Source organism: Silurus aristotelis (assembly GCF_946808225.1).
Source record: "Silurus aristotelis genome assembly, chromosome: 10".
NCBI lineage: Eukaryota > Metazoa > Chordata > Actinopteri > Siluriformes > Siluridae > Silurus > Silurus aristotelis.
This window is the reverse complement of record NC_139583.1, coordinates 27568542-27595216: the sequence shown is the minus strand read 5'-3', so window position 1 is coordinate 27595216 and position 26675 is coordinate 27568542. Positions and strand designations below refer to the sequence as shown.

The 26675-nt window shown below is 40.1% G+C and overlaps 2 protein-coding genes across 10 annotated transcripts in view; one reads left to right on the top strand and one right to left on the bottom strand.

The window, feature by feature from the left end:
• ptprq (protein tyrosine phosphatase receptor type Q) overlaps window positions 1–2575 on the top strand; it is a 52810-nt gene extending 50235 nt beyond the window's left edge. For all 5 annotated transcript variants that reach the window (XM_083552800.1, XM_083552804.1, XM_083552803.1 and 2 more), the window contains 4 exons: window positions 716–864; window positions 1348–1483; window positions 1571–1694; window positions 1777–2575. In XM_083552800.1, the coding sequence (XP_083408926.1) occupies window positions 716–864; window positions 1348–1483; window positions 1571–1694; window positions 1777–1814 (447 nt within the window). In that variant the 3' untranslated portion in view covers window positions 1815–2575. The remainder of the gene's footprint in view (window positions 1–715; window positions 865–1347; window positions 1484–1570; window positions 1695–1776) is intronic.
• Window positions 2576–8593: 6018 nt separating this feature from the next.
• iqsec3b (IQ motif and Sec7 domain ArfGEF 3b) overlaps window positions 8594–26675 on the bottom strand; it is a 33595-nt gene continuing 15513 nt past the window's right edge. For 3 of the 5 annotated variants that reach the window (XM_083552889.1, XM_083552891.1, XM_083552890.1), the window contains 12 exons: window positions 25437–25745; window positions 24603–25255; window positions 17401–17562; window positions 16886–17008; window positions 15952–16118; window positions 14602–14741; window positions 13928–14053; window positions 13201–13300; window positions 11562–11720; window positions 11322–11411; window positions 11128–11171; window positions 8594–9091 (listed from right to left, as the gene is read on the bottom strand). In XM_083552889.1, the coding sequence (XP_083409015.1) occupies window positions 8669–9091; window positions 11128–11171; window positions 11322–11411; window positions 11562–11720; window positions 13201–13300; window positions 13928–14053; window positions 14602–14741; window positions 15952–16118; window positions 16886–17008; window positions 17401–17562; window positions 24603–25255; window positions 25437–25745 (2496 nt within the window). In that variant the 3' untranslated portion in view covers window positions 8594–8668. Of the gene's footprint in view, window positions 9092–10559; window positions 10970–11127; window positions 11172–11321; window positions 11412–11561; window positions 11721–13200; window positions 13301–13927; window positions 14054–14601; window positions 14742–15951; window positions 16119–16885; window positions 17009–17400; window positions 17563–24602; window positions 25256–25436; window positions 25746–26675 lie in introns of those variants that run through there. The other 2 variants (XM_083552893.1, XM_083552892.1) reach the window with 2 other exon arrangements.

Below are 26675 nucleotides of genomic sequence, written 5' to 3'. Positions count from 1 at the left end.
TCTCTATGCGCAGCGTGGCGTCTAAAACGAACATCATGGTGCGTCGGTTGTTCGCCTCTAGAGGCCGCTCTCGAAATGACAGCGGACCGGAAGCCGGAAAAACTATTGTTATGGATTTTGGATAGTTCTGTATGAATATCGGTTTGGATAGTTCCGATTTGATAGATTGACCTCTTGTAAAACCCATATGTGGTTAGAAATTTTTAGACAGTTTTACTGAAGCAGAAAATAATGTTGTAATGAGAGAGAGTTTTGCTAATGTTATGTAGGATTTAGTGCTAGTAGAGGATAGATTATGCATTTTCTTGTCACATGTTTCTTTGCACATCCCAGAGAAAAACCCAGAGTTTTTACCACTAAGCTACTTCATCTAGACAGAAGCAAAATTATATACCAGTAAAAGAAAACAATGTAAAAATGTTAAATATTTGTAAAAAAATATAATTCCTATTCTCGCCTTTTCAAAATTCCTAAGGCAATCATACAATCATTTATTTATAATGTTTGAAAAAAATATTAATTTACTGTTCTTTAAATAAGCACCAATTGAAAATCACTACATTCTTTTCTGATGTTTGCCATTGTCATATTCATCAGGCCTCATCCGTATTTCACTTCGCAATAATAGATCAGGTTCTGTTCATTTTCACTCTTTCCTGCAGTGATGCTAAACCTTTTTTATTTGAGTTTGAGTTCAATAACACTTTGTCTCCAGAATGGTGACTACATGGTGGTGCATCACTTTAACTACACCTCCTGGCCAGAGCATGGTGTTCCTGAGTCCAGCTCCACCTTAATCCAGTTTGTCAAAGCTGTCAGATCCAACAGAGGCCATGACAATGCAACAATCGTAGTGCACTGCAGGTCAGCACTTTGTGTTTCTTCTACATTCTTTCAAACACCTTAAACCTATTGCACCACAGGCCTTTCTTACTTTACTAACACTCTTGTGGTTGAACAAACGAGCACAAATCTCTACAAACACACTCCAAAATCGAATGGGAAATTAACATCTTCCCAGAAGAGTGGGTTATTACAACAGCAACAGCACATGGGATCTCATTTGTCCATATAGTATGTTATATAATATGTATTTGTTAAGCTGTATAAGAGATAAATATATAGAATAATGACTAATATTCTGATCTAATGGGAGATTTCAAGCTTTTGAATGGACCACTAAATATACAGCAATCAAGCAGTTGATTATATGGTGTGCACCAGTGGATCGTTAGAGCTTTACAATGCGATTCCTAACATTTGCATGCGAACACAGTTATTTTTTCATTATGTACAATGCCTGAGGAGATGCACAGTGTGTGTATAATGCGTGTATAATGCGTTCAGTGCTGGCGTGGGCAGAACCGGAGTCTTTATAGCTCTAGACCACCTGATTCAGCACATCCGAGACCACGACTTTGTGGACGTGTACGGCCTGGTGGCAGAACTGCGCAGTGAGAGGATGTGCATGGTGCAGAACCTGGTAAGGTTCTACATTCACATATTAATTGATTGGAAAAGACTACAGTGAATAAAGTGTGATGTTAAAGTCAGACCCATCGTTCCACAGGCGCAGTACATGTTTCTGTATCAGAGCACTTTGGATCTGCTGACCAGCAAAGGCAACAGTCAGTCCATCTGGTTTGTTAACTACTCAGCGTTGGAGAAAATGGACTCGCTGGATGCTATGGAAGGTAAAATCCACTCACAGACAGATGACACAATGTGTCTCATTTATGCTTTATGAATTAATGCTTCAATTTTTTTTTTTTCCAGGTGATGTTGAGCTGGAGTGGGAAGAGACGACGATGTGAGCGCTCTGATTTCAACGCTTGTGACGACTTTACTTAAGAGCGCGGACGACAGGAACACTGCGGCCAAACACAGACAAAACACCAGGAATATTTATGATGCCGACAGTTTGCACACACACACACACACACACGTGTGAGTGTAATCACTTCAGACTTTATCTGCTCACGTCGTTAGCTCACCGAAATACTCAATCAAAAACAGAGCAGTGAAGTGAAATGTACAGGTACAGGATTATATTTCGCTGCTTACTTTTTATTTTTCGTCCTTCAGTTCTGCACTGTTTGGGTTTATATGGCACCATGTACACTTTAAAGACTTAAAAATTTAAAAACTAATTTAAAACTCTCTGTGTTGAACATGAAATCAGTTTTTATATAGAAAAAGTGTAAAAAAAAAAAAAAAATTTAAGAAAAAGGTTAGAAAAATGTATTAGATAATTATCATAGTTATAGATATATGTAGGGAATATAAATAAATAAACAAACAAATAAGTTAATTATTTAATTAATAAATAATTAGACATTTTATTGTTCCGTCACGTAGCTCTTTAATCTCACGCTAACCTTTTCTTTTACATGTTATCAGTTACATCATTTATTTATTTTATTCCTATATTTATTACACTGCACACAGCAGCAGACAAAAACCCAGCACTCGTCCACTCACCGTTTTTAATTTGTTTCCCGTTTAATAAATTTTTATCATAAATTATTAAGCCAAACAAGTGTTTTATGTGAGGAGTTACACATATACAGGATACTCTGAGTGTATATTTTCAAATGAAACAGTATTTGTGTTTTCAAATAAATGTGATTTTTGTCTGAATTATGTAGTTTGAGTGTGTATTGGAAATTTCTAAAGTACACCATGAAAGATAAAGTTCAATGAACAGAAAAGCAGAGCTGCTTTTTCTCTCTCAACTGAAAGGTGAATAAGAAAATTAAACTGGAGAATGGAGTGAAAAAAGGTTAGGAATAGAATGTATAGAGATACAATATAAAACAATCCCCCACCAGACGCCAAAACAGCTTCAGTGCACATCAGCGTCGGCTCCACACATCTGTGCTACTGTACTGGAGAAAATCAAAGAGCTAGAGAACGTGTGAGAGAGAGAGAGAGAGAGAGAGAGAGAGAGAGAGAGAGAGAGAGAGAGAGAGAGAGAGAGAGATAGTAAGAGAGAGTGAGTGAAGGAGACATAGTGAGAGAGAAAGAGAGAGAGAGATCAGTAACCCAGAATCTTAACTGTTGGGTTACTTCACCAGTATAGATATATAAATGTACTGTAAACAGGGGAGCCCCTGGGGCCCCTGAGTAAGGCCCTAAATCCTCAGTGCTCCAGGGGTGCAGTATCATGACTGACCCTGTGCTCTGACCCCAGCTTCCTAACATTGCTGGGGTTTATTTTTTATTTTTTAAAGAAAAATCTCACTTTTATCAGGTTCCTTGTTTGTACATGACAGTAACCTAAAGAAAAACATTACCACGTTATTTTGTCGAATACATTAAAAATTTTCCAAAATAGAGGTTATATATATTTTTGACATTTTTTGATAATTTTTTCAAGAATTCAGGCAGAAATTCAGCCAAAAATTTGTTGGTTTAAACCACACAATTAAACCATAAACAACAACAAAAAACAAACATAGACAACATAATATGATAAATTTTATTCCCATTCCAGAAAACTGTGCAAACGTCACAAAAAGCCGTCCTTCCCACAAATCCATTGCAATAAATAAAATCTTTACCGTTCCTCTGTATTGTTTCCTGACACACAGGATGACATCATTGCTAATCTCCTTCTGTACAAGTAGACAAAATATGCAGCTAGCAATGAATAAATTTACGTAAATACATACATACATACTTCTTCATCCTAATCCCAAAGGAAAAAAAAAAAGAGAAACACCTAGTAAAGCATTTAAAGCAATAAAATATACTCCTGTAGTCAGGGTTGAATCATGTGCCTGGTATAGATCGATGCATATTCATGTCCAGAGGCAACTTTTCTCTTTTTTTTTCTATGACATGCAGTACAGCAAACAATAATGTTAAAAAGGTGCAGACGTGAACCACGAGGAAAATCGGGAACACAAAGCTACCGTGAGTTTGGAACGTCCTGTGAATCCTGGATACAAATAGGAATGCGGTTATGACGTGTTATATAGAAGACATAATGCTGTCTGATGGAAGGCAGGAGTCAGTGGGTGTCATATGTATGTATAGTTTTATCTATATTGTAGTATGATTAGGAAAATGAAAGACCCTATGGAAAGGGAATGACTGATTCATGGATATGAAGACACTGCTTTGCTAAACATCATGTACTCATATAAAAGATATTTTAACCTACAGTACAGTCAATCTTATTTCTTTATACCAGATTATAATCCAGACTAATACTCTTGACATCATTTCTCGATTTACTGTTTATTGAGGAAACTCAGTGTACGATTAATGCAAGTTTATTGGATATAAAACTTCGGCAGTCATGTTCCCTCAAATGACCAACTTTGTTAAATGACCAGCAAATGTAAACATCTAAACGTATGTACAAAGACCAATTTTGCATTAGTAGCAAAGAGAACATTCGCAAACTACCCTCAGAGAACAGATTAAAGTGTTCTATAAAACAGTTATTAAAGGGATAGTCATCCCCCCCAAAAGAAATTCGGTCACTTATATTGTTCCAAACCTGTATGAGTTTCTTTCTTCTGTTTGAAAACAGTTTTTACTGTAAATTTTTTCCTTTTACTAATTTTGGGGGAACATTGCACACAAAATGTGCATGTTCTACTATGTTTTAATTACTATGATGACCAGCAAAAACTAGCGCCCCCTCCTGGTTGGGAAATTAACATCCTAATATGTAACAGTCTTTGTTTCACTGATCAGACCGATATGGTCCTGCTTGTTGCCCATCCATGGTTTAGAGATATTACGGGTAAAAACCTGCCGTAAATGTACACACAGTCCACACAACAATGTTGTAGAGGCAAAATGGGAAATTGTGAAGCTTCTAATGATTTAATTATTGCTCAAAAAATGAGCAGGACTGAACCATACGCACTCCTGAGACATTTGTCGGAATATGAAAAGTTTGCTTAGGGACTGTCCAGTTAGAAGGAGTTAAATCTAAGGAGAAATGATGAACTTTAATGATGTAACTTTTCAATAAGACACTTCTCCTGTCCAAACTGGCAAAAGCATGAAAACTTGGCTTGAGAACAGCTCCATCAGGCTCCAGTGTCCAGACCCTCAAAAGTATAATTGGTCTCACATTTAACACAAACTAATCAGAAAACTAACTACAAACTAGCTTGTGAGGAAGTGGTAACTAAGTTGTAACTTGCTGGACGTCTGATCAGTAGGGCATGAGGTCAAATCTCAGCAATCTGCCACTGTTGAGACCTTGAATTACTCAGTGTGTAAAAGTCACTATGAATAAGTGAATCTGCTAAACGCAATATGCTTTTCGGTCCACTCATCATTTCAAGCTGTTTGAAGCCATCAACCATAATTAAGACTTTTCTTCCTGGGAAAAACTTGTCTGCAGGTTGACCCACAAGGCTTCACCCTTGATTTAAAGAAATTCACTTTAAGCTAAACGCGTTATACTAATTACTATATCTAATTGTTTAATTCCTTTGTGTTAATGCTCATTTCCTGACCAGGTATTTATTGATTAGATCATTAAAACCTTTATATTGTGACATTTTATTTACTTAGGGGTGCAGGGATTGATGTGTGGACCGTTAAATTTCTATAATTACCTCATGAGAAATGTAAGAACGTGTGAAATCATTAATAGGAAAATGTATCAAGCGTTTTGAGCCAGTAAATATAAATATTACATATGATTACAGTGTTGGTATGAATGTCTGATATATCCTATATTCTTACTTTACAATGTTTCTATGCCATGCTCTATGTATTTGAACACAGGATTCATAGGAAGTTTTTTGTTCAAAACTCAGAAACTCAAAGCAAAATGAGAGAGAAAAAAATCTAATTTATACCGAGTTGCAATCTCACACCAGATGCAGTAAAACACTACATAGGCACTGTAGAGAAACTGGCACTGGAAAGATGACAACGTCATCCAGGGCCTTGCAGCTGTTGGGGCCATCAAAGGAGGGAATGTACATTATACAAAGATGCTGGGATAACCAATGGAATGTGTCGTCACAGCGTTAGCATTAACTGTTAACGTAGTAACATAACCTGGGCACTTTGTTCCTGATAGAATGTGGAAAAGAACATCTCGAAATATTTAGTGTCTCATGACTTTAACTAAAGCTCTGTAATAAAACACTGCAGGTAGTTCGATCTGTGCATAAGTTCATATAAATGTGCCCTAATCAGTCTCTACAGGAATCCTCGGGGGGTTTAACACACGATTTTACTGGCATGAGAAAATGTAATTTAATAATTCAGATGTAACGTCGCTAGGTTACATATGTAACCCTAGTTCCCTGAGGGAACAAGACGCTGCGTCGAAACGCTTTAGGAACATGCCCGAGTGTTCACGCTCTGAAATAATCAGTCAAAAATTGGACGCTGGCCGTCACCAGCGGGGTGACGTCACAACCAGAAAGTATAAAATGCTTTTCGAAGTAAGGGAACTAGGGTTACATATGTGACCTAGAGATGTTCCCTTTTAGGAACTTTAGCTGTTTCAAAATGATTTGGGATCGAGTGTCCAATCACGCCAGACTGACCAGTCCCTGTCTAGGGTGTGTCTGTCGAACACAGCTAGAGAAGGACTGAGGGGCCAGGAGTGGCACTGTGGTTTAGGTTATAGAACCGCACGAAGGTCAACAAGGTGGACCAACCTTCAGCGTTACATGTCTTGTAGAGGTACTCCAGAGGACTAAGATTTTGAGGCAGCCACACTCCAGGTGGAGTGAGCTCTGACCCCGAAGGGAGGGGGAAGACCAGAGGACTCATAAGATGATGTGATAGCATCAACAATCCACCTGCTCAGAGTCTGCTTATTAGCAGGTAGTTTTTTCTCTTTTCATCCCGGGAGAGATCGCTCACAAGCGTCTCTTCAACCCGCAGCATCGCTACATACCTGTGTACTTTCTGCCCCATGACATGTGAATACAACGTTAAAAGGGGCTTTGCCCATGCCCATGACACCTTAATTTGAAGGTCTGGAAAGAATGGGAGATCCCGACATGCAGGTTGCGCCCTGGTGTCAGCGAGCGATCGTACAGCTTACTGGACGGAGGGACTTTCTGCTCATGAACCGGCCAAGTTATGTAGCTTGGCTCTGCTGCAGGTCACAAACCCCGAAAAAGCGTACTGCTAATTATCTTCATTATTATTATTCTTTATTTTATTTTTATTATTAATTATTTATAATTTTTTACTATGAGGAGTGAGAGCACCTCCCTCGAGGAGTGCTCTCCGGGAGTGGAGCGATCGCATAGAAATGTGAGCAGAATGTGCGCGGCACAATGAGCGCGACGCAATATGCACAGATCATGCACAGAACGTGCAGAGGAAGGGAGAAAGAGACAAGCCCGTCTCGAAACCCTATGCAAGGTTCATTTGCGAGCCCCAGGAGCTGCCGCTCCGCCCCCCAGCATCGAGAGTGGGGGCAGAACCGCAAGGAGCGTGAGCTCTCTCCTCAGGAGCGGAGCGATGGCATTGACATGCAGCCGGCTCTCTCGAGAACCGACTAGCGTGCCCCGCTCCGCTCCGCTCTTTTTTTTTTTCTGATGAACAATAGACAGACAATTCAACACATACGCAGAGCGCTTCCTTTGAACAAACAGAAGCTGCTGCTGCCTTCACTGGTTATGCGTTTTATACTTTCTGGTCGTGACGTCACCCCGCCGTCCAATTTTTGACTGATTACACACATTATTTCAGAGCGTGAACTGTTCCTGAAAGGGAACTAGTAATTTATAGGATGTTCAGAGTTACATACACTATATGAACAAAAGTATTAAGACACCCAACTTCCATCTGTAGGTGGCTCCTCCCAAAGCTGTTACCACAAAGTAGGAGGAGGCACACAATTGTATAAAACATCTTTAGATGTGGTTTCTTGAAATTTTCAATTCACTTGAAGTAGGAGACCCAAAACCTGTTCCAGCATGACAATGCGCCTGTGCACAAAGCCAGTTCTATTAAAATATGCTTTATATGTGTTGGAGTGGAAGATCTTCAGTGGATGGGTTTAGAGCGAATCTTTTGTCCATGTCAGGGGTCATTTATCAGTGGCACATTTCTGTGTGGCAGGTGGTAAAGTGGTGTGCCTGTCAGTATGAACAGTTTCTTGTTTGCGTTCATTTTAGAAATGTAATTTTCGAGCCTGTGGACACCCTGTTTAATACACCACTACAGATCATGAGCACATCTTCAGCCTAGAGTAACTCTAATCTAAGCCACGTTTTACAGTTCTGAACCCTGTGACTAACACACACTGCTAATGTCATCACATCATACACTAAATGTTGTAAGAAAGTCTGATGCTAACGTTGCAGCTCTGTGGAAATTGCTCTAGAAACCCCCAAAAACAGATAAACGTACAGGGAAAAGAACATCTGACAAAACTAACTACTCTGTATCTAAAATACTCATTTAGAGGACACGAGGCCCTGATTGGGAGAAGGGACTATTTATACAGCACTGAGTGGGTGTTCGAGTATAAAAGGTGTGTGTTGGTGTGTGTTTGTGTGTGTGTTTAATGAGAGAGAAAAGAATATATTACCATCTGTGGTCATAAGGTTTCGAATAGAAAAGGTATAATGGGAACTGAATATGTTTGTGTGTGTGTGTGTGTGTGTGTGTGTGTGTGTGTGTGTGTGTGTGTGTGTGTGTGTGTGTGTGTGTGCATTCAGACTAGGCTGCGTGTCCCACTTGAATACCTACGCTGACTGAGCAGGTGCTGTGGAGGGGGCGGAGTCGGGGGGCAGAACTGGTGTTTGTGGTGATAAGGAGGTGGTGGAGGTGGCAGGGGAGGCTGCTTAGCTCCGCCCTCCCTCGAGCGAGTCGGAGTAGAGACAGCCGACTGGATTAAACGATGTCCGGGGTTGTGGCTGAGGAACGACTCTACGTGCCCGCGGCCTGCCGAGTCCACGACGATCACCTTGACGATCTGCTGGCACTGGATAAGCGTGTCAGGGGAGATGTTATTGGCGGAGCTGGGGGTGGAGCTTTGAGAAGCCGGACTAGGCATGATGGCCAGCTGAGGCTGAGAAGTGGGCGGAGCCGGTGGGGTGCTGACCTGGTACGTTCGGAGCCTGTTGTGAATTGACACCTAGTTTAGGAACAGCCAGAAGCAGGAGGAAGCGTTATCAGCCTGGCCTGCGGTGCTCGGGCGGCCCTCCGGTGCGGACGAGACGATAAGGCCGTGCCACGGAGCATGCAGGAGCGCACACACACACTCCGACATGACGTTCAGTGTGCTGGGACATCCTGCAGCTATCACACCCATCCTGAATTACTGCCATCCATGACTTATCCACTTAACCAAGCTGTTACAACAATAAGGCTTTGCACATGATCAATTTAACCCTTATGTTCTGTTCAACATGTTTACATCTTTATCCTGAAGCTAATGAATGGAGCAATACATTTTGAGTCATTAGGAACTAAAATATGCAGTTTCTTTTTAAACAGTACATATAAATATAAATAATTGGTGATGTTTTAACTTGCTAATTGTACCTTCCCGTTTGCTATAGTGTAGGCGGGGCTAAACTAAAGCTTTCTAAATAGCTTTTGTTTAATGAGGTGTTAGCTTAGTGGTTAAGGCACTGATCTGAGGTCATGAGTTCAAATCCCAGCCACACCAAGCTGCCCCTCCTGGGCCCCTGAGCAAGGCCCTTAACTCCATAGATCTCAGTTTATGAATAAGATAAATGTAAGTTGTTGTGGATAAGACCGTCTGCTAAATGCCATAAATGTAAATGTTATCAAAACTAGTCATTGTTGTTATAACAGTTTTATTTTCAGCCCTGATTGTGCTTTCTTCCTGTCGAGATTCGAGTCAAGAAACTAAACTCTTTCACACACTCTTCTAACTAAAATGAGGTTACTTGACAGTTCTTTCAATAGCTTTGTGAAGGTGTTCTACTTATCAACATTGCATGGTGTGTTTAATCACCACTGGTGTGGTATAATGGATCAGAGTTAGTGTTACCACCTAAATTGATTTAATTCTTCTTATACCGCATCATTTTTTTAAATAACTAAAGGTTATATATGACACCGTTTTAATGCCAGGTTAAAAAGTTTAGGAATAAAGTTTTAATATTTTGAGAATACGGTAAAAATTACGAGCTTATTAAATGAATCCACATTCCACAACGTGGCACCCCAGCTGAAGTACCGGCGACGTCGGAGGCATCGAGCACAACGATGTTCGGCTCCTTCAGGGTCGATTTATTTGATCATCATCCCCATAGTCTATTGAGGAACAACAAATCTTTCTCGAATAGCACACAGACGTAACCATCAATATCCTTGAAGACGACGACTGGTCGCCATTTCAGACTGCACAAAAGAGGCAATTTCCTCAATGTCTGTAGGATTTTTTCTTCTGAATAAATTAATTTTCCTACAGAACCACTGCAGCGTCCGTTTACTAGTTAAAACTCCCTGCTGATGCGCCAAAAGACAAAAAATATCCTTATTGCTAAATCCTAACCTCAACTAGGATTTAATTAAATCCTTCACATCCATTTTATGCAAAACAGCGAAACGTTTTATCGCAACTCCGGGAATTTTTCTCAAAATATCACAATTTTATTCTCGTAATCTTTTTGTTTTTATTTTAACATGGCACTAAAACGCTGTTGTATGTTTCTGTGCTCTATATGATACATAAAAAACTAAAAAAACAAAGCAAAAATCCTGGGAATATTGGAACATTCAGTTCTTCAGGTACAGAACATGGGGGTTAAATGAAGCATGGAAAAAAAAAAACCACTAACAGGAAGCACATCCAATCTAAGCTACATATCCAATCTTGCAGGAGGGGTTACGGGCAAGGGGTATAAACATGGGGTATAGGGAATGGGTTATAGCGCAATATATATTTGGAAGTGCTTGCACTAGTATCCAGTGGGGGTTGGGGTGGGTGCATGGGGTTTGGCTGGGGACGGGACACCGAGGGCCTGGTGTCTGTATAATTCTAAAATACAGTCAAGGATACAGAGGTCAGAAGTCAAAGTAGGGATGAGAAACTAAGGCTGAATAGGCGCTAAATAGACTTTACGGATATTGTCTGTAGGATTACATGCTAATAGCAGAGACACAGACAAACACATTCTGCCATCGTTCGATACAAACCTCAACTGCATTGTTTCCTATCTTCTCATAAAAATCGTGCTCTCCTGGAAAACACAAATATAAGTGTCATGTATAGCCAGTATAACCCATATAGTCAGTCTGCAATTTCAATCAATTTCCATGTGTGTGTGTGTGTGTGTGTGTGTGTGTGTGTGTGTGTGTGTGTGTGTGTGTGTGAGTGTGTGTGTGTATACCTGCAGGAGATATTGGTCTTGAATGCATCTCCAGCTGGCTGCCATTGTTCTGCACAGTTGTTCTTGCTGCCTGCTGCCGCTCTAATTCCCCTGAAATACAACACACACACACACACACACACACACACACACACACACACACACACACACACACACACACACACACACACACATTAATCATGACAGCAACCTCTCCGCAAGGGCACGCTTTCGAAAAACACTTCATGTAACCAACATTACATTCAACACGGATCTGTTCCATTTCAGCCACCTCGGCGATGCTCTCTCGCAGATCCTCCACAAACTTTAGCAGCTCCTCGGAACTCTGTGAGCAGAAACTCACCACCTGCTTCTTCTCCGACGAGAACGGAGACAGGATGGTGATACCATGAGGGTAATCTGTAAAAAAAAGCACACGCACAAACATGAACTGATGTTTTATTTGACTGCTGAAGTGAGTATTTGGAATACGGTGGAACAGAAAGCTTACATTCACTTGAATGGGATTGTAAGTCTATAATATGGTGGAAATAAATAGAGTTTGCAAAATGAATCAAAAAGAAATCATATTTAAGATTGCATAAATATTAACCCCATTAATGTCAAACTAAATTGTCCTCATAAGTCACATAAGTATTTGAATGAGGTTTTTGCCTCGTGTGTGTTGGCGAGTTCGAGGCAGGAGTTGAATTTGAATGCTGTTGAATTGATGCTGAAATGTATGTTGGTGATTAGTAGATGCCACCAAGCGCCAATCGAAACACGTTGAAAACCTGATTGGTGCCTTGCTGCGTGTTTAACCAGTTACGTTTTTATCCACTCAAACTAAAAGGAACGACTGATTTTGCCAAATGTTGTTGAGTAAAAAGTAAAATTATTAGTAAAGTCTCCCCGAATGGAAATACTTTAATAAAGTACAGATCCGTAGAAAAGCTACTTTAGTATAGTAACGAATAACATTTACCGTAATTTCCGGACTATAAAGCGCACCCATATATAAGCCGCACCCACTGAATTTGACAAAGATTTTTATTTTAAACATAAATAAGCCGCACCTGTCTATAAGCCGCAGGTGTCTACACTGAAACTAATGAACTTTACACAGGCTTTAACGAAAGACAGTGACTGTTACACGGTGTAACGGGTGAAATATGTTGCGCTTCCTTTAGGAGCATAGCGGTATTTTGGGAATAGCCTGCCGCCGCATTTTTTCGGTATTACTGCATGTGTGGAGACCGAGGAATATGTCCTTATTATTTTCTGATGCTGATTTCTAAGTTTCTTTGACTAACCCATAACGCTGTTGGCAAGAAACATAAAAAAGCAAGAGTTTTGGAAACCTGTCTGTGCTTATATGATTTCTGTTGTAACTGGAGTTAGCGAGCTCTCCCTTCTCCCAGACTCAACGCGTTACAACGGCTTGTATCTAAACAGTAGCCAACCAAAGAAAGTCATTGTTCACTGTCTTCCTCCTTCCTTTCACAACTATTTCTCTCGGGAATTTATTTTTTGGCATCGTCATGCGTTTAAGAAAAATGTTTTTTCTCCCGAAGCCGTGCAGCTCAGAACACAGGTGAGGTGCGTTTTTTTCGTTTCGGTTCGGAAATTTCATTGGTCTAATGTTATGGGGTTCAGTTTTTTGGCTTAAAGTTTGTAAAACCAGGAAAAACCCAGGAAAAATCCATAAATAAGCCGCTTCATTGTTTAAGCCGCGGGGTTCAAAACGTGGGGAAAAAGTAGCAGCTTATAGTCCGAAAAATACGGTACTTCGTTACTGTCCACTGCTGATCTGAACCACTGGACACGTCCCCACTTTACATTTGTGTTTGGTTTTATGTCAGGTTTTTGTTTAATTATGTAATAATGAACACGTGCTTACACTCATTTTCGAACATGTGGAACTGCATCCCCAGCAGCCCCATGGCTTTACAGAACACATATGTCGCTGCACTCTTCTTCTTAGGACACAACTTCAGTATCTACCAACACACAGAACACACACCCTTAATCCAAGCAACTGTGTACATACAGCTCATGTATCTACAGCTACATGGCCCTGGTCTAGAACAAAACAAAAAAAAAAGGAACTATAAGATAAGATTTGTCTTGCAGGAGATATTAGACAGTGTACGTATTACGTGTACCACACAATGTTCTGTATATATGAAGCGTCTATTAGTGTGATGTATTTTGTATTTTGTTTCATTCTGAAAAAAGAAAAAGGTTACAAACATTACTCAATTTGTTTATTCCTATTCCTTACATTGACTAATTCCAGAGGATTTAACTTGCAACCTTTTGTTGACATTTCAACCAAAAATGTTAATGTAGACTGTCCTTTTGCCTGGAAGTGTATTATGTGAGCATATTTCTATAGTTTAATGTGGAACAAATGTCCCCCAAAAAGGTTTGGAAAAACCCGAAATTAAAAGAGAAAAAGGTTTTATTTGGTGTTAGATGTATTACATTGTATAAATGTCAATCCAAGGTCATTCCAGAGATGTAACAGGTATGCATGTGTGTGTGTGTGTGTGTGTGTGTGTGTGTGTGTGTCTGTGTGTGTGTGTGTGTGTGTGTGTGTGTGTGCACACACCAGAGTTACCCACCACAATAAGGTCATTAAAAAGGAACACCTCTCTCTGATGGGCTGCTTGTTTTTGTGGCTTGTTTACGTCACTGACTTCATAGAGACGGCTGCAGCACACCAGCCTCCGATGAGGCACCGACAGGATCTGAGAGCGAGAAACCCAAACTACAGTTCAAGATATGTGCATGTTTAAACTCTGATGAACTGTTGGATACACAGATAGGCCGAATTCAGTTTAGAGAAATGATTGCGTACAAGGACTTTACAATGAGAGAAATGCAATGGTGCATTCACAATTACTCCATACTCTTATACCTACTGTAACATCTGAGGCTCTGGGTTAATGATCAGAAGGTCAGGGGTTCAAACCCCAGTATCACCAAGCTGCCATGTTTTGAGCCCTTGAACAAGGCCTTTAACTCTGTGTGCTCCTGGTGCGCTTTATATACAAAAATAAAAGTGAGTGAAATTCCTTTTTCGCATATTCCAGCAATGTTTGAAAGCTGGGGTCAGAGCAGAGGGGCAGCCATGATACACCGCCCCCTAAAGCACAGAGCGTGGTAATACCAGGACTTAAACCCCTGACCTTCTGATGACTAACCCACAGCCTTACCCACCAAGCTACCACTTTTCAAGATTTATGCTAAGGTCACATGGATCTGTATTCTGTTCCTGATTGGCTGCTATACTCACTGTCTTCATTCCCTGAATGCTCTGCTCCACCCTAGTCACGTAGGTCACGTGGTCCTCGTTAGAACGGAGCTCGCGCTGTTGGATGCGCTCATAAATGCCAGTCACCATGTCCCGTGGAATATCTGCACCGTCGTCCACCCCTGAGAGAACCAGAGTAAAGTAGGAATTATTGCATGAAAGAAATCAACTTTGTAGTTATCATCATCATCATCATCATCATCATTATCATTGTAATTATCATCATCATCATCATCATCATCATCATTGTAATTATCATCATCATCATCATCATTGTAGTTATCATCATCATCATCATCATCATCATCATCATCATCATCATCATTGTAGTTATCATCATCATCATCATCATCATCAGTGTAGTTATCATCATCATCATCATCATCATCATCATCATTATTGTAATCATCATCATTGTAGTCATCATCATCATCATCATCATCATTATTGTAATCATCATCATTAACATCATCATTTTAGTTTTCATCATCATCATTGTAATCACCATCATCATTATTATCATCATCATTACCACCAGCATCATCATTTTAATCATAACTGTCATCATCCTCACCATCATCACCTTCATCTTCATTATCATTATCATCACCATCATCATGGTCGTTATCAACATCATCATCACCTTTATCTTCATCATAATCAACATCTTTATCATCACCATCTCCTTTATCTTCATCATCACCATCATCACCATCTTCATTATCATCACCATCTTCACTGTCATCATCATCATCACCTTTATCTTCATTATATCACCATCTTCATTATCATCACCATCATCATCTTCTTCACTGTCATTGTCATCATCATCACCACCATCATCACCTTTATCTTCATTATCATCATCATCACCTTTATCTTCATTATCATCTTCATTATTATCATCTTAACTGTCATTGTCATCACCACCATCATCACCTTTATCTTCATTATCATCTTCATTATCATCATCTTCACTGTCATTGTCATCACCATTATTGTCGTTATTATCGTCATCACCACCTTTATCTTCATTATCATCATCATCATCATCCCTCTCTTTGTAGTTTAATGTTTTCTGTTCATTCAAAACATTCTGCAACTTTGCGTCATTTCTCTCCTTTGTATTATATTAAATCTGTGTTTGACTCCTTGGTTGCCTTTTAAGGAAAAGGGGGCGGAGTTCTCCAGCTGAGTTCTGCCTGGAGTGGAATCTCCTTTCAGCAGAATTTGTATTTTATTATCTGTGTAAATATAATAATGACCCATGTATGTTTTCTAGTGTATCATTAAAATCTTTCAGTCTGCCCATTTGAGTGAAACTGAAATTACCTCGGAGGTTGCGGATGAAGTCCTCGAGGAGCATCTTGCGCTCTGGTTTGATGTTCGGGCTGTACATGTCGGTGTTAAGGAGGACGATAGCGAAGGCCAGGATGAAGATTGTGTCGGGGTTGTGGAACTGCTGCACCACATCAGGGTTACACATGCAGTACCTCTGACTACAAGAGAGAGAAAAATAGATGAAAGGAAAATAATTGTGCATTACAGAAGGTAAGACAGAGACGAGAGATGAGAGAGGAGAGAAGAGGAGAAAAAAGAAACCCGAGAGAGGAACAGTGATGGTGCACTCAGTCTGCATCGTGCCTCAGGCTTTGTATTTCATAATTTTTTTTCCATTAAAGCTTCAACCCTCAGAAGACTGTAATTCTTCAACTTATGCACACACACACACACACACACACACACACACACACACACACACACACACACACACACACACACACACAAACACACACACACACACACACACACACACACACACACACTTGTCATACAGGAGTTATACAATCCCTTATTAATTTTGTATAAATGTTTAGCTCTGAGGATTTTTCTAAAAATGAAGCTCCCTGGACAAAAATACGTCATGTGTCCCCATCACAGGCACATCCTCAGGACAGAGGGCTTTATAGTTTCTAAGCTACATGACAAGCTGCAATTTTCTGTCTTAATAACTTCCCAAAAAAAACCTATAAGGCTGTTTGTGTCAGAATGTAAGACAGGACAGAAGCTGGCTTGGGTTATGGAGGTTCCACAACAATAAATGTAACTATAAATAGATCAAAAGTATGATAAGACCTTCATTAAAAAGAGATTGTAATAGTATACATGAACATGCTGTTAAAGGAAAAGAATCATGGTGTCAGTAACTTTCTAATTCTGATAGTTTTTCCCTTTAACTTTGTGTTTTTTCCACATATTTTCTCACCTGAACGCTTCAATAAGCCTCTCCACCTTCTGAGCTTCTCCCTGCACACGAACATGAGCCTGAAACTTCCGCAGAGCCTCGTCCAGCTCCAGCAAGGAGAAATCCATCTCATCCACCACACAGCTGTGAGACAATGTTCAGTTAAAGGTGTGTGTGTGTTTGTAGGAAACGTCACTAATACATTATACAGTGTTTCGCTTTAGAACCGGATAGAAACACTAGAACATCTAGAACATCTGCGACATCGCAATGTTTTATTTGGTTTAGCTGATGTGAGAATGGAAAATCTGAAGCCATTTATTACATATTAATAAATTAGAGCTAAGAAAGAAAGAAAGAAAGAAAGAAAGAAAGAAAGAAAGAAAGAAAGAAAGAAAGAAAGAAAGAAAGAAAGAAAGAAAGAAAGAAAGAAAGAAAGAAAGAAAGACCCATGGCGAAGAAACTAAAAAAACATCACAATTCCTGAAATCTGAATTTCTTTTTCAAGAAAGTTCAGAGATAAAATGTCCACTCACTCAAGAACGTCTCTGTTGAACTGCCTCTTGCTATTGCCCAGAAACTCTCCGATCATCTGGCGGCTCAGGCCTTTCCTCTGCAGCAGGAAGTGAGCCACGCCTATGGCCGTGTCGGGGATGAAACCTCGTGAGATCAGGAACTGGATGCCTTTGTCTGGGTTTCTGCACACAAGGCAAAGTGGGTCAGAGCACAAAGTGTGTACTTACTTACGCTTCAACTGAGGACTGCAATTCTTTGAGGTTTCGCTGTGTTCAGTGATGAAGATGTGCATCATGCAGGCTGCTGTCAGTGTTAGTTTACATTCTGTTTCAACCAGAAAAAAAGCCTGATGTCTGGTGTAGCTATAGTTTGTAGACAGAAACAGGCTATTCTGTTCTGGACAGAATAAAAAATCCTGAAACACACAGTCAGTATTGCTTTTGGTCCAACTAAAGAGGACAACATGGCCCACACAAAACCTTCATAACATTCCTCTGATGTTACTTGATCCCATCAGTGGAAACCAGTTAAAGATTAAATGCTGAGTTTGTTTCAGAAAGGAATTGCACTTTTATCAGTGTGCTGCAGTCATCCTGCACTGAAATGCAATCACCATCAGAAAAGAAATACTGTCTGGATATTACATTTTGCCTGCTGTGTCCACTTCTCAAAACCAGGTGGTAGAGACCTGCACGGGACGCATTTTGAAGTCCCGCTCCTGCAAAAATATTATTTTCTCCCGCCCGCAATATCTCACTTTTGTCCTTCCCGCGAAAGTCCGCAGGTAAAATGTATAAGTAGTTTAATTTTAAATGCACGGACTGCCATAAATGTAAATGTCTGTCATTTGCATTGTGCCTTCTCACATACACACATCTGGACCATCTGGACCAAGGCTGACAAAAAATACATCACTAGGCATTCTATGTGCAATAAACACTGAACTGCCCCAGCCTTTTTCTACCTCCACTTTTAAAATAAATCAGGCATTGAGCATCTTAAAAGCAGGTATTTAACAGCTTTTTTATATTCACACAGAAGCCAAAACAAGTCAGCGTCCATTTTTATTCCTGACCTCAAACCCTGAACATTCTGTGGTGAAGAGCAGGAAGTTACAAGTAATTAAAATCCAAAACAGTCGCCTCCGAAGTGCAGCGCTAAGCTTGGGGTTTGTCATTGTGTGGTGATCATGAGTAATTTAGATTGCAATAGTCATTGTGAAGGATTTGGAATCCATTATAATATCCATTAGTGTAGTTCCATTGCTGCTGGTTGCCACAGTTCAGCAGAAGAGCACTTAACAGCTCCCAGTCTGTGAGAAATCAATATAAAGCTTTGAATCACCAAGTGAATTTCACACATGACTACAATGCGCCTTGATCAGCACATTCACGAGAAAAAGCACTGTAATGCTGCGAGCCTGTGGTGCTCTGCTCTTTCTCCACAAACCGTGTGTTGATGCAAATTTTTTGCCCCCAGTCACAAGAAAACTGTAAAGAAAATCAAATATATACCTGTATTTTTTTAAAAGTGTATTTATAGAACAAGATCCACTGAAGTATGAGGACACGGTTGTGCAGAGCAGGAACACGAGCAGCAGGTTTATGTAATCCACAGCAGGGAGAAGGTTTAACACAGTGGGCTAGGACCACAGTGTTCTTTAATAACCCTCACGAAGCATATGGAGCATGCAGAGGAACATCTGCCTCCCACTGCTTCCTGTCCAGACTTGTAACCTCACACCACTGAATGGCCCAGAACCTCCATCTGACTTCATCCTGATCCAGCTCAAAGCCTTACTTTGCACTAATGATGGATTTTATTTAGAATGCAGGTCCTTCTATGAGCTGCAAGTAGCTTCAGTCATGTTTACTGTGTACTATAAATCATGTGCAAGTAGTAATTTAAATTTCACATACACTTTTTTTTACGACTGTCCAACATGTAAACATGAAAAATAGAAATGAAATATAAAATAAAATAAAATAAAATAAATAAAATGATCCGATCCTCCTATATCTTCTCACCTTTAAACACCTATCACCTCACAACAATGATGGAACTGTAATGAATGGACATTTTGTGTCACCCAGATGAGGACGGGTTCTCTTTTGAGTCTGGTTCCTCTCAAGGATTCTTACTCATGCCATCTCAGGGAGTTTTTTCTTGCCAGTGAATCGCTTATTTACAGACAAAGGCTTTTCCCATTAGGGGTCACCACAGCGGATCATCCGTCTCCATACCCCCCTGTCCTCTACATCTGCCTCTTTCAAACCAACTACCTGCATGTCTTCCTTCACCACATCTATAAACCTCCTCTTTGGTCTTCTTCTTTTCCTTCTTCCTGGTGGCTCCATCCTCAGCATTCTCCTACTGATATACCCCATGTCCCTCCTCTGCACATGTCAAACCATCTCAATCGGGTTTCTCTCACTTTGTCTCCAAAACGTCCTAAATGTGCTGTCCCTCTAATAAACCTCGGTTCTAATCCTCTCCATCGTCGTCACTCCCAACGAAAACCTCAACATCTTCAGCTCTGCTACCTCCAGCTCCACCTTCTGTCTTTTAATCAATGCCACTGTCTCTAAACCATACAACATCTCAGGTTTCACCACAGTCCTATAAACTTTCCCTTTCACTCTCACAGATACTCTTCTATCACAGGACAAACTTACAATTATAAGGAACAAAATTATAGGCACTAAACTTATACATTCTTTTATACAACTTTCTCTATAAAGCTGCTTTGAGACAATGTTCACTGTTTCAATTTCAATTCAGTTTTTAATTGCATTTCTCTGTCTGGTAGAGAATTCTTTAGTTAGGAGAATTTAGGAGAAGTTAGGAGTTGATATTCCTATAATAATTGCTGTATGTGTCTGTGCATTTTAACCACCTGGTCCATAATCATACTGTAGAAGCCTACATTCATATTTCACCCTCATATCCATGTAAAGATTTGAATGCAGAACACACCTGTGCTAGAGATATAATTATGCGGATGTCTCATCAAGGGAAGCCAGAAAACATCGGGTAAGCCAATCACAACGTGCAGCCTTTTGATAGAATAATTGCCGACTTCTCGTTTTGATTTCGATAGATGGTCTTCTTTTTAAAATATGAAGTTATTTCTTCTTGGTTATGGTTCCTGTTTTTTATATTATCACATTAAAAAATCGAAGCAAACAGTAATTAGTGACCGACTCCATGAAGATTTACACTGTTAATTAATATAAACAGTTTGCTATAATGGCTTAAGACTACAAATTCCATGGACAGTTTTGCATTCAAGTCTTTATCAGTGTACACTTTATAACTTCACCAATTATGGAACTATAACGAATGAACAATCAGTGTCTATGGGTGTTCATGGACATGGAGCTCAGTGATCGGAAGGATCGGAAGGTCATGATTTCAAATCCCAGCCCCATCAAATTGCCACAATGTTTGTAAGTCACTCTGGTTATGGGCATCTGCCAAATGCCATAAGTGTCCATGTAAAACTATGTGTCAGGTTCCTCTATAAGTTTTTTTCCTCAAACCATCACATGGAGTTTTTTTCTCACCACTGACTCGATGGTTAGAGATAAATTTAGGGACTTCAGTTCAAAAGTTATAATTGATTTCTGTAAAGCTGCTTTGGGATCATGTCGATTGTTAACAGGACTATACAAATAAAATTACTTGTATGAATTAAACCGAATTGAAAAAATAAACATCAGTGGCGGAACTAACATAAAAAAAAACAAGCAACCATCTAAAAAAATATGGTCATCAACCAGCCAATGTTCACAAACATGTCCAGAGAATATCCAGTAAGTAAGCTAGATTGTATTGGGAAGTACATCTGACTTTTTTTCAGCCATATGTGGTTCTTCCCAAACTGATACAGTATTGGACATTCTATTCGATGTCTTAGCATGAAATTTTCCCTACACTTTAAGTAGAAGACCTCTGTGCACGAAGCCTGCTCTATGAAGATCTGCTTTACATGGTTTGGAGTGAAATATCTCCTGCTATAGAGCTCTAAATCCTAGTGAAATCCTTTCGGGTGGATTTGAACGCTGACTGCACCCCAGATCTCCTCATCTTTTCACCTGACTTTACTAACACCCATGTGTCTCAATAATTCTCAACAAGTAAACTCCAAAATCTAGTGGAATGTCTTCCCAGAAGAGTGAAGGTTATTATAACAAGAAATAGGCCTTAAATCTGCAATGGGCTGTTTAAAAAGCACATACCAATCTTAGTCAGGTGTCCACAAACATTTGTCCAGATAGAGTATCTAGTTACAAATAGCATTAGCATTGTTATTATTAGCAAGTTTGCTAGCCATGTTGATTTTTGGCTAGTCAGTATGTAAGGCTTGTATATTTATATCTAAATCTAGCACCAAACTACATTAAAACTTACAGACATACAGTCAAATGTGTGTTCTATTTTAAATTTGCTTACTAGAGCTAATGTTTCCATGCAGCCTGCCATTTTGTGACTGCAATTTCCTTGTCAAAAGACGCCAGATCTCCTAGACTGCGTCCTGTGGGCTATTTTAAAAGGAGGCAGGATTTTTTCTGTCTTCAGGCAGACCGGAACTGGAACTATTCTCGTCTCAGAGACAATGTTCTTTATCTAATTGTCGATATTTGGCTCAGGTGTGTCTCAGAGGGCAGGTGAGATGGCCAGGCCAGTGGTCTCCACGTCTCTCCAGTGGTCAAAAGCAGGCATTGTGAGTGAGTCTCCTAGATGAGTCAGCTAGTAATGTACAATATTATAATAATACAGAACAATACAATACTCACACACGAATAAATCGACGTGATCAAGCCCTAAATGTGTGAAAGTAGAATAAATTCAGAGTCAGGTCGAGTAAGTGCATGTCAAAACAGAGACAGTTCAGCTACATGTTAATTATCCAGTGCCTCTGATAATTACCTACTAAATCTTATTAGCATAACAGTGTTGCACAGTTTTTTTTTCCCCCAGGCTCTGTATTTATACTAACCTGTAATTAAATAAACAGTAGATGACTAGGCTGTGTTATTTGGGCAAAAAAGAGAGCATCAAATCACACTTGTACGCACAGGATTCAGATTTTCAGGCTGTTAATGATAAAAGTAAATCTGCAATAAATGTGCAAAATAATACGCCTGTGTATGACACTAATATGAGGTAAAATTTGAACTTAAAAAAATGTAATTATGCCACTAAAAGGACACAGGCACCGAATCTCCTTATTCTGTAGTTAAATGATAGATGGGGGATAAAATGTCTATAACAGCAGTCAATAATCAATCATGTATTTGAACAGGAATGAACCACTACAGAACATGGATTTGATGGATATATTATTTTGGAAAAATTACTACAGGATGAATAACAGAACAGGCATCTTTCTTATAGAGTTTGAAAGGAAAATAGTTCCTATGGAGTGTAAAAGAAAAAATAGGAAACGTTCCTATTGAGTGTAAATGTGTCAAGAGTCATCAAATTCAAATCGGCGTGGTCCAAATGAGCAAATCTGGCCGTGCTTTTCTTTGTGCGAGGGATGGCCTACTCTCTCACTAGCCAGTCATGGGCACCTGCGAGATCATACATGTGGACCAGGACCAGCAACTTACTTTCTAAGGGGTCCAGGAATGGAAGCATTGTGTGGCTGGGATTTGAATTACACTTCAAAGTCCTCTAAGCATCCACGTCCATTTTTTTCCAATCATAACACCCAATCACCTCAGGGTTTTTCGTCAATTTGGCTTTTAGTCTATACAACTTCTAGTATGTATCTCTGTCAATACCAGTACCCTGCTGATCAACCACATCGTAGAAGGTTTTTATGTTTATGTAGCTTAGTGGTTCATGAAATTGGACTTTAAATCCATAGTTTGTGTGTCCAGATCCCAGCCGCACCAAGCTTCCCCTCTTGGGCCCCATAGAAAGACCCTTAATCCCCATAGCGGCTCAGTTGTATTAATAAAATACATGATAAGACGCCCTCTGGATGAGGGCGTCTGCCAAATGCCTTAAAGTTAAATGTACCTGAATATCATCAAATGCCATTTTTTGGTCTCCCCAGAGAAATCGCCTGAATGTGACCTTTGATGGAAGAGCTCACCTGGTTACTATGGCAACCATGTTAAAAGGAGTGTCCAGAAATCAACTGCTGTGTCAATCCAATAGATGTCTGTGTGTCTGTGTGTGTGTACTAGGATGTAGCTACATTATTAATGTGAGCACAGGGAAAAAAGGACATAATCAGAGCAAGCAGGCCGGTCTTGTTTTGAGAAACAAATGTTCTGAGTGGGAGGCTGAAGAGATGTGTGAAACAAACAAATGATCATTATTGCATTTTTTTTTTCCTCAGGAAAAATAGACATAATATTTAGTCATTAGTTAGTCACCACAGGCCACATGATTGCATAATATAGTATTAAAATGCTTCTGTTAGCTTGTGGTGTTATTGTGTTTACAGTTACAGCTTCGGTAACACAGGATCTTCCAGATGTTCCACACAGATTTTCAGAATGGAGAATTCTAAGCTGTTAATATGATGCAATTTTCTATAATGAGATATAAAATTTGCTTTTCTGGAAGGAGTCCCCAGTGCCGACCATAGATTGTGCCAGTGCCAGTTGTATCCCACTTCATGGAGATTTTACACATTGGTCTTTGAGGCTAAACAACATTTTAATCAATATTCAAAATAAATCTTTTGTGCAACCTACATGTGCTGTTTCTTCATCATTGAACATTTAAAGGCTCTGGCATATAGGAGCACCTGGTTCCACAACTTCAACTGACAGTAGAAAGCACATTCCCCATAATCACACACTCTGATGCTCATGATACTTCTCAATCACACTCTTGGTGTCACCCAGATGAGGATGGGTTTCCCTTTTGAGTTTGGTTCCTCTCAAGGTTTCTGCCTCTTACTATCTAATGGAGCTTTTCCTTGCCACAGTAGCCCCAGGCTGTGCATATTAATGTATATTAAATTTTTTTGTTCTAGAATTCTTACTTTCTATAAAGCTGCTTTGAGACAATGTTCAATGTGAAAAACGCAATAGAAATAAACTTTTGAATTGAATTTAATTACATGTATGACTTTGTGTGTGATAGAGTAATGTAGTAATGTTCGAAAATGTGGTGTGAAGGATGTGAATGTTTCTGAAATAAAAGCCAGAAAGTAAAGTAAGGAGATTGTACATAAGGTACGTCTGATACTCACATGTTAAACAGGTTGAGTCCGATGCGGTAGAGTCGCTTGCGTGCGACGTCTGTGGAGAACATCCCACAGTGCGTGTCTGGGCAGTGTGTACGTGGTAAGGACATGATCATATTCTCGCATGCCGAAGTGGACGTGCTGCTGCTGCTGATTGGCTCGGAGCTGTTCTCTGAGACGCTCTGATTTGTCAGTGGCTTCTCCCAGGCCGACCTTACAGATCCGGCTTCTTCGCCGATCGCCTGCTGATCCAGCGCTATCTCCTCACTAGGGGGCGGGGCTGGGAACTCAGACTCAATCGTGGTGGATGATTCTGATTGACCCCCACTCTGCACCCCTGCCTGAGGCTCCGTGGCAGTTTCCTTGGAGATGCCGTTGCCTAGGGAAACCGACTCGAGCACCGAGGAGGACAGGCGAAAGTTGTGGTTGTCGATTTGCACCGTCACGTCTCTGAAGGCCATCATGAGCTTGCTGGCGCTACGAGGAATGTTTTCTGCATGGGCGTTCTGCGTGGCCGATTGAAGGCTGGTAGAGTCAATCAGCAAGCCCTCGGTGACCGATCCCGGGGGCGTAGTCACTGAGGTTCCTGCCCCCTCTCCGTCATGCACAGAGGTCCAGCTGCTCAAGGCCTCGTCTATGGAGCGGGCTAAAGACTGGACCTGAAAAATACAATAGAGCAAAATAGAAAGAAGAGAATTGTGTAGGATGCTGCAAAGCGAGACATACAAACGATTGGTTTAGATGATTCCTCGGACCAATCCTGGCACGTGTGGTCCGAGATCTGACCTGATCTTTTGTGAATGTAATCTAAAGATACTCTTTATCATTTTAAAGCTGTACCTGGTCGCTGAAGGTGTCCTCCAGGTTTGTGAGTGTGTTGGTGGCACTTGTGGACATGGAGCTGTTGTGTGTGAGTGGTATGCCCATGAGAGAACATCCCTCCATCAGTGCACGCTCAGCAGAGAAGCCGCCTCTCTGCACCCGCACCCTGCGCATAGACATGCGTCTCGGAATGCCGCTTTCCAGAACCGAGTTACAGATCTTCTGGAAGTTCTTGCTGAGCTGGTACTGACGGAACGCCGTCTGGATCTTACAGGCAGCGCGGCGTGAAATCAGTGCACCGCCGTACTTCTGCTCCAAATCCTCTATCTGCAACAAGACAGAGAGAAAGAGAGGGAGGGAAGGAATGAGGAAAAAATAGAAACAGAGATAAAGTGATGAGTTTGTGACAGAATACCAGGATGAACGCATAACACATTTGCACTCCTTCGCACTGGAAAGGTTATTTACTTTACTCTTTTTATTTTAACTCGTTCCCATGGAAACATGCTTGATCGCCAACCTTTAACAGCATGCTGATTTTAGCAAGTACTCCCACATGCAGCAGCGTGTAACCCTTTCTCTTAAGTTCAGACTGCAGCGAAGTGGATAATTAATTCGGGTGTATAAAAGAAAAATAAATAAATTATTTAAAAAAACGCCACAAATAATATTTCTGTATAAAAACTGAAAAACACTCGGGATATTGAAGATTATTTATTGACAGGTTTTACTGCACAACCCAGTGTTCATTAACGAATTAATTAATAGTTTAAATATGCAAAAATATGGCATAATTTACTGAAAGTCTTTAAATGATAACACATGGTTATATTTTTGAACTTTATCTGATGCTATAGTAAAATAACCCACAGTATGCTGATGTTGCAGTTCATTACTGTTATATATTTATTTATGTCTCTTTATAGCAACACTTTATGTTGTGGAGCATCTTGTCTAGCAAATAAGTTCCCAGTAGGACGTACAGTCATACACGTTTATTCCAACAACCTCTGTTTAAATGCATATTAATTATCTCTCATCATATTACAGAAAAGTGGAAAACTCATCAGCTCGAAAGACTTTAATGGGGGAATTTACACCTTTACTACTAACTCTTACTGGTACTTGAGACTTCCATGAATTCTAAAGAACTTCATTTCTACTGTATATAGAAGTGAATTTACATCTACAAGTCCCTGCATGAGCTGTTATAATAATAAAAACAACATAGTATTGAAATAAATGCATGAATATACA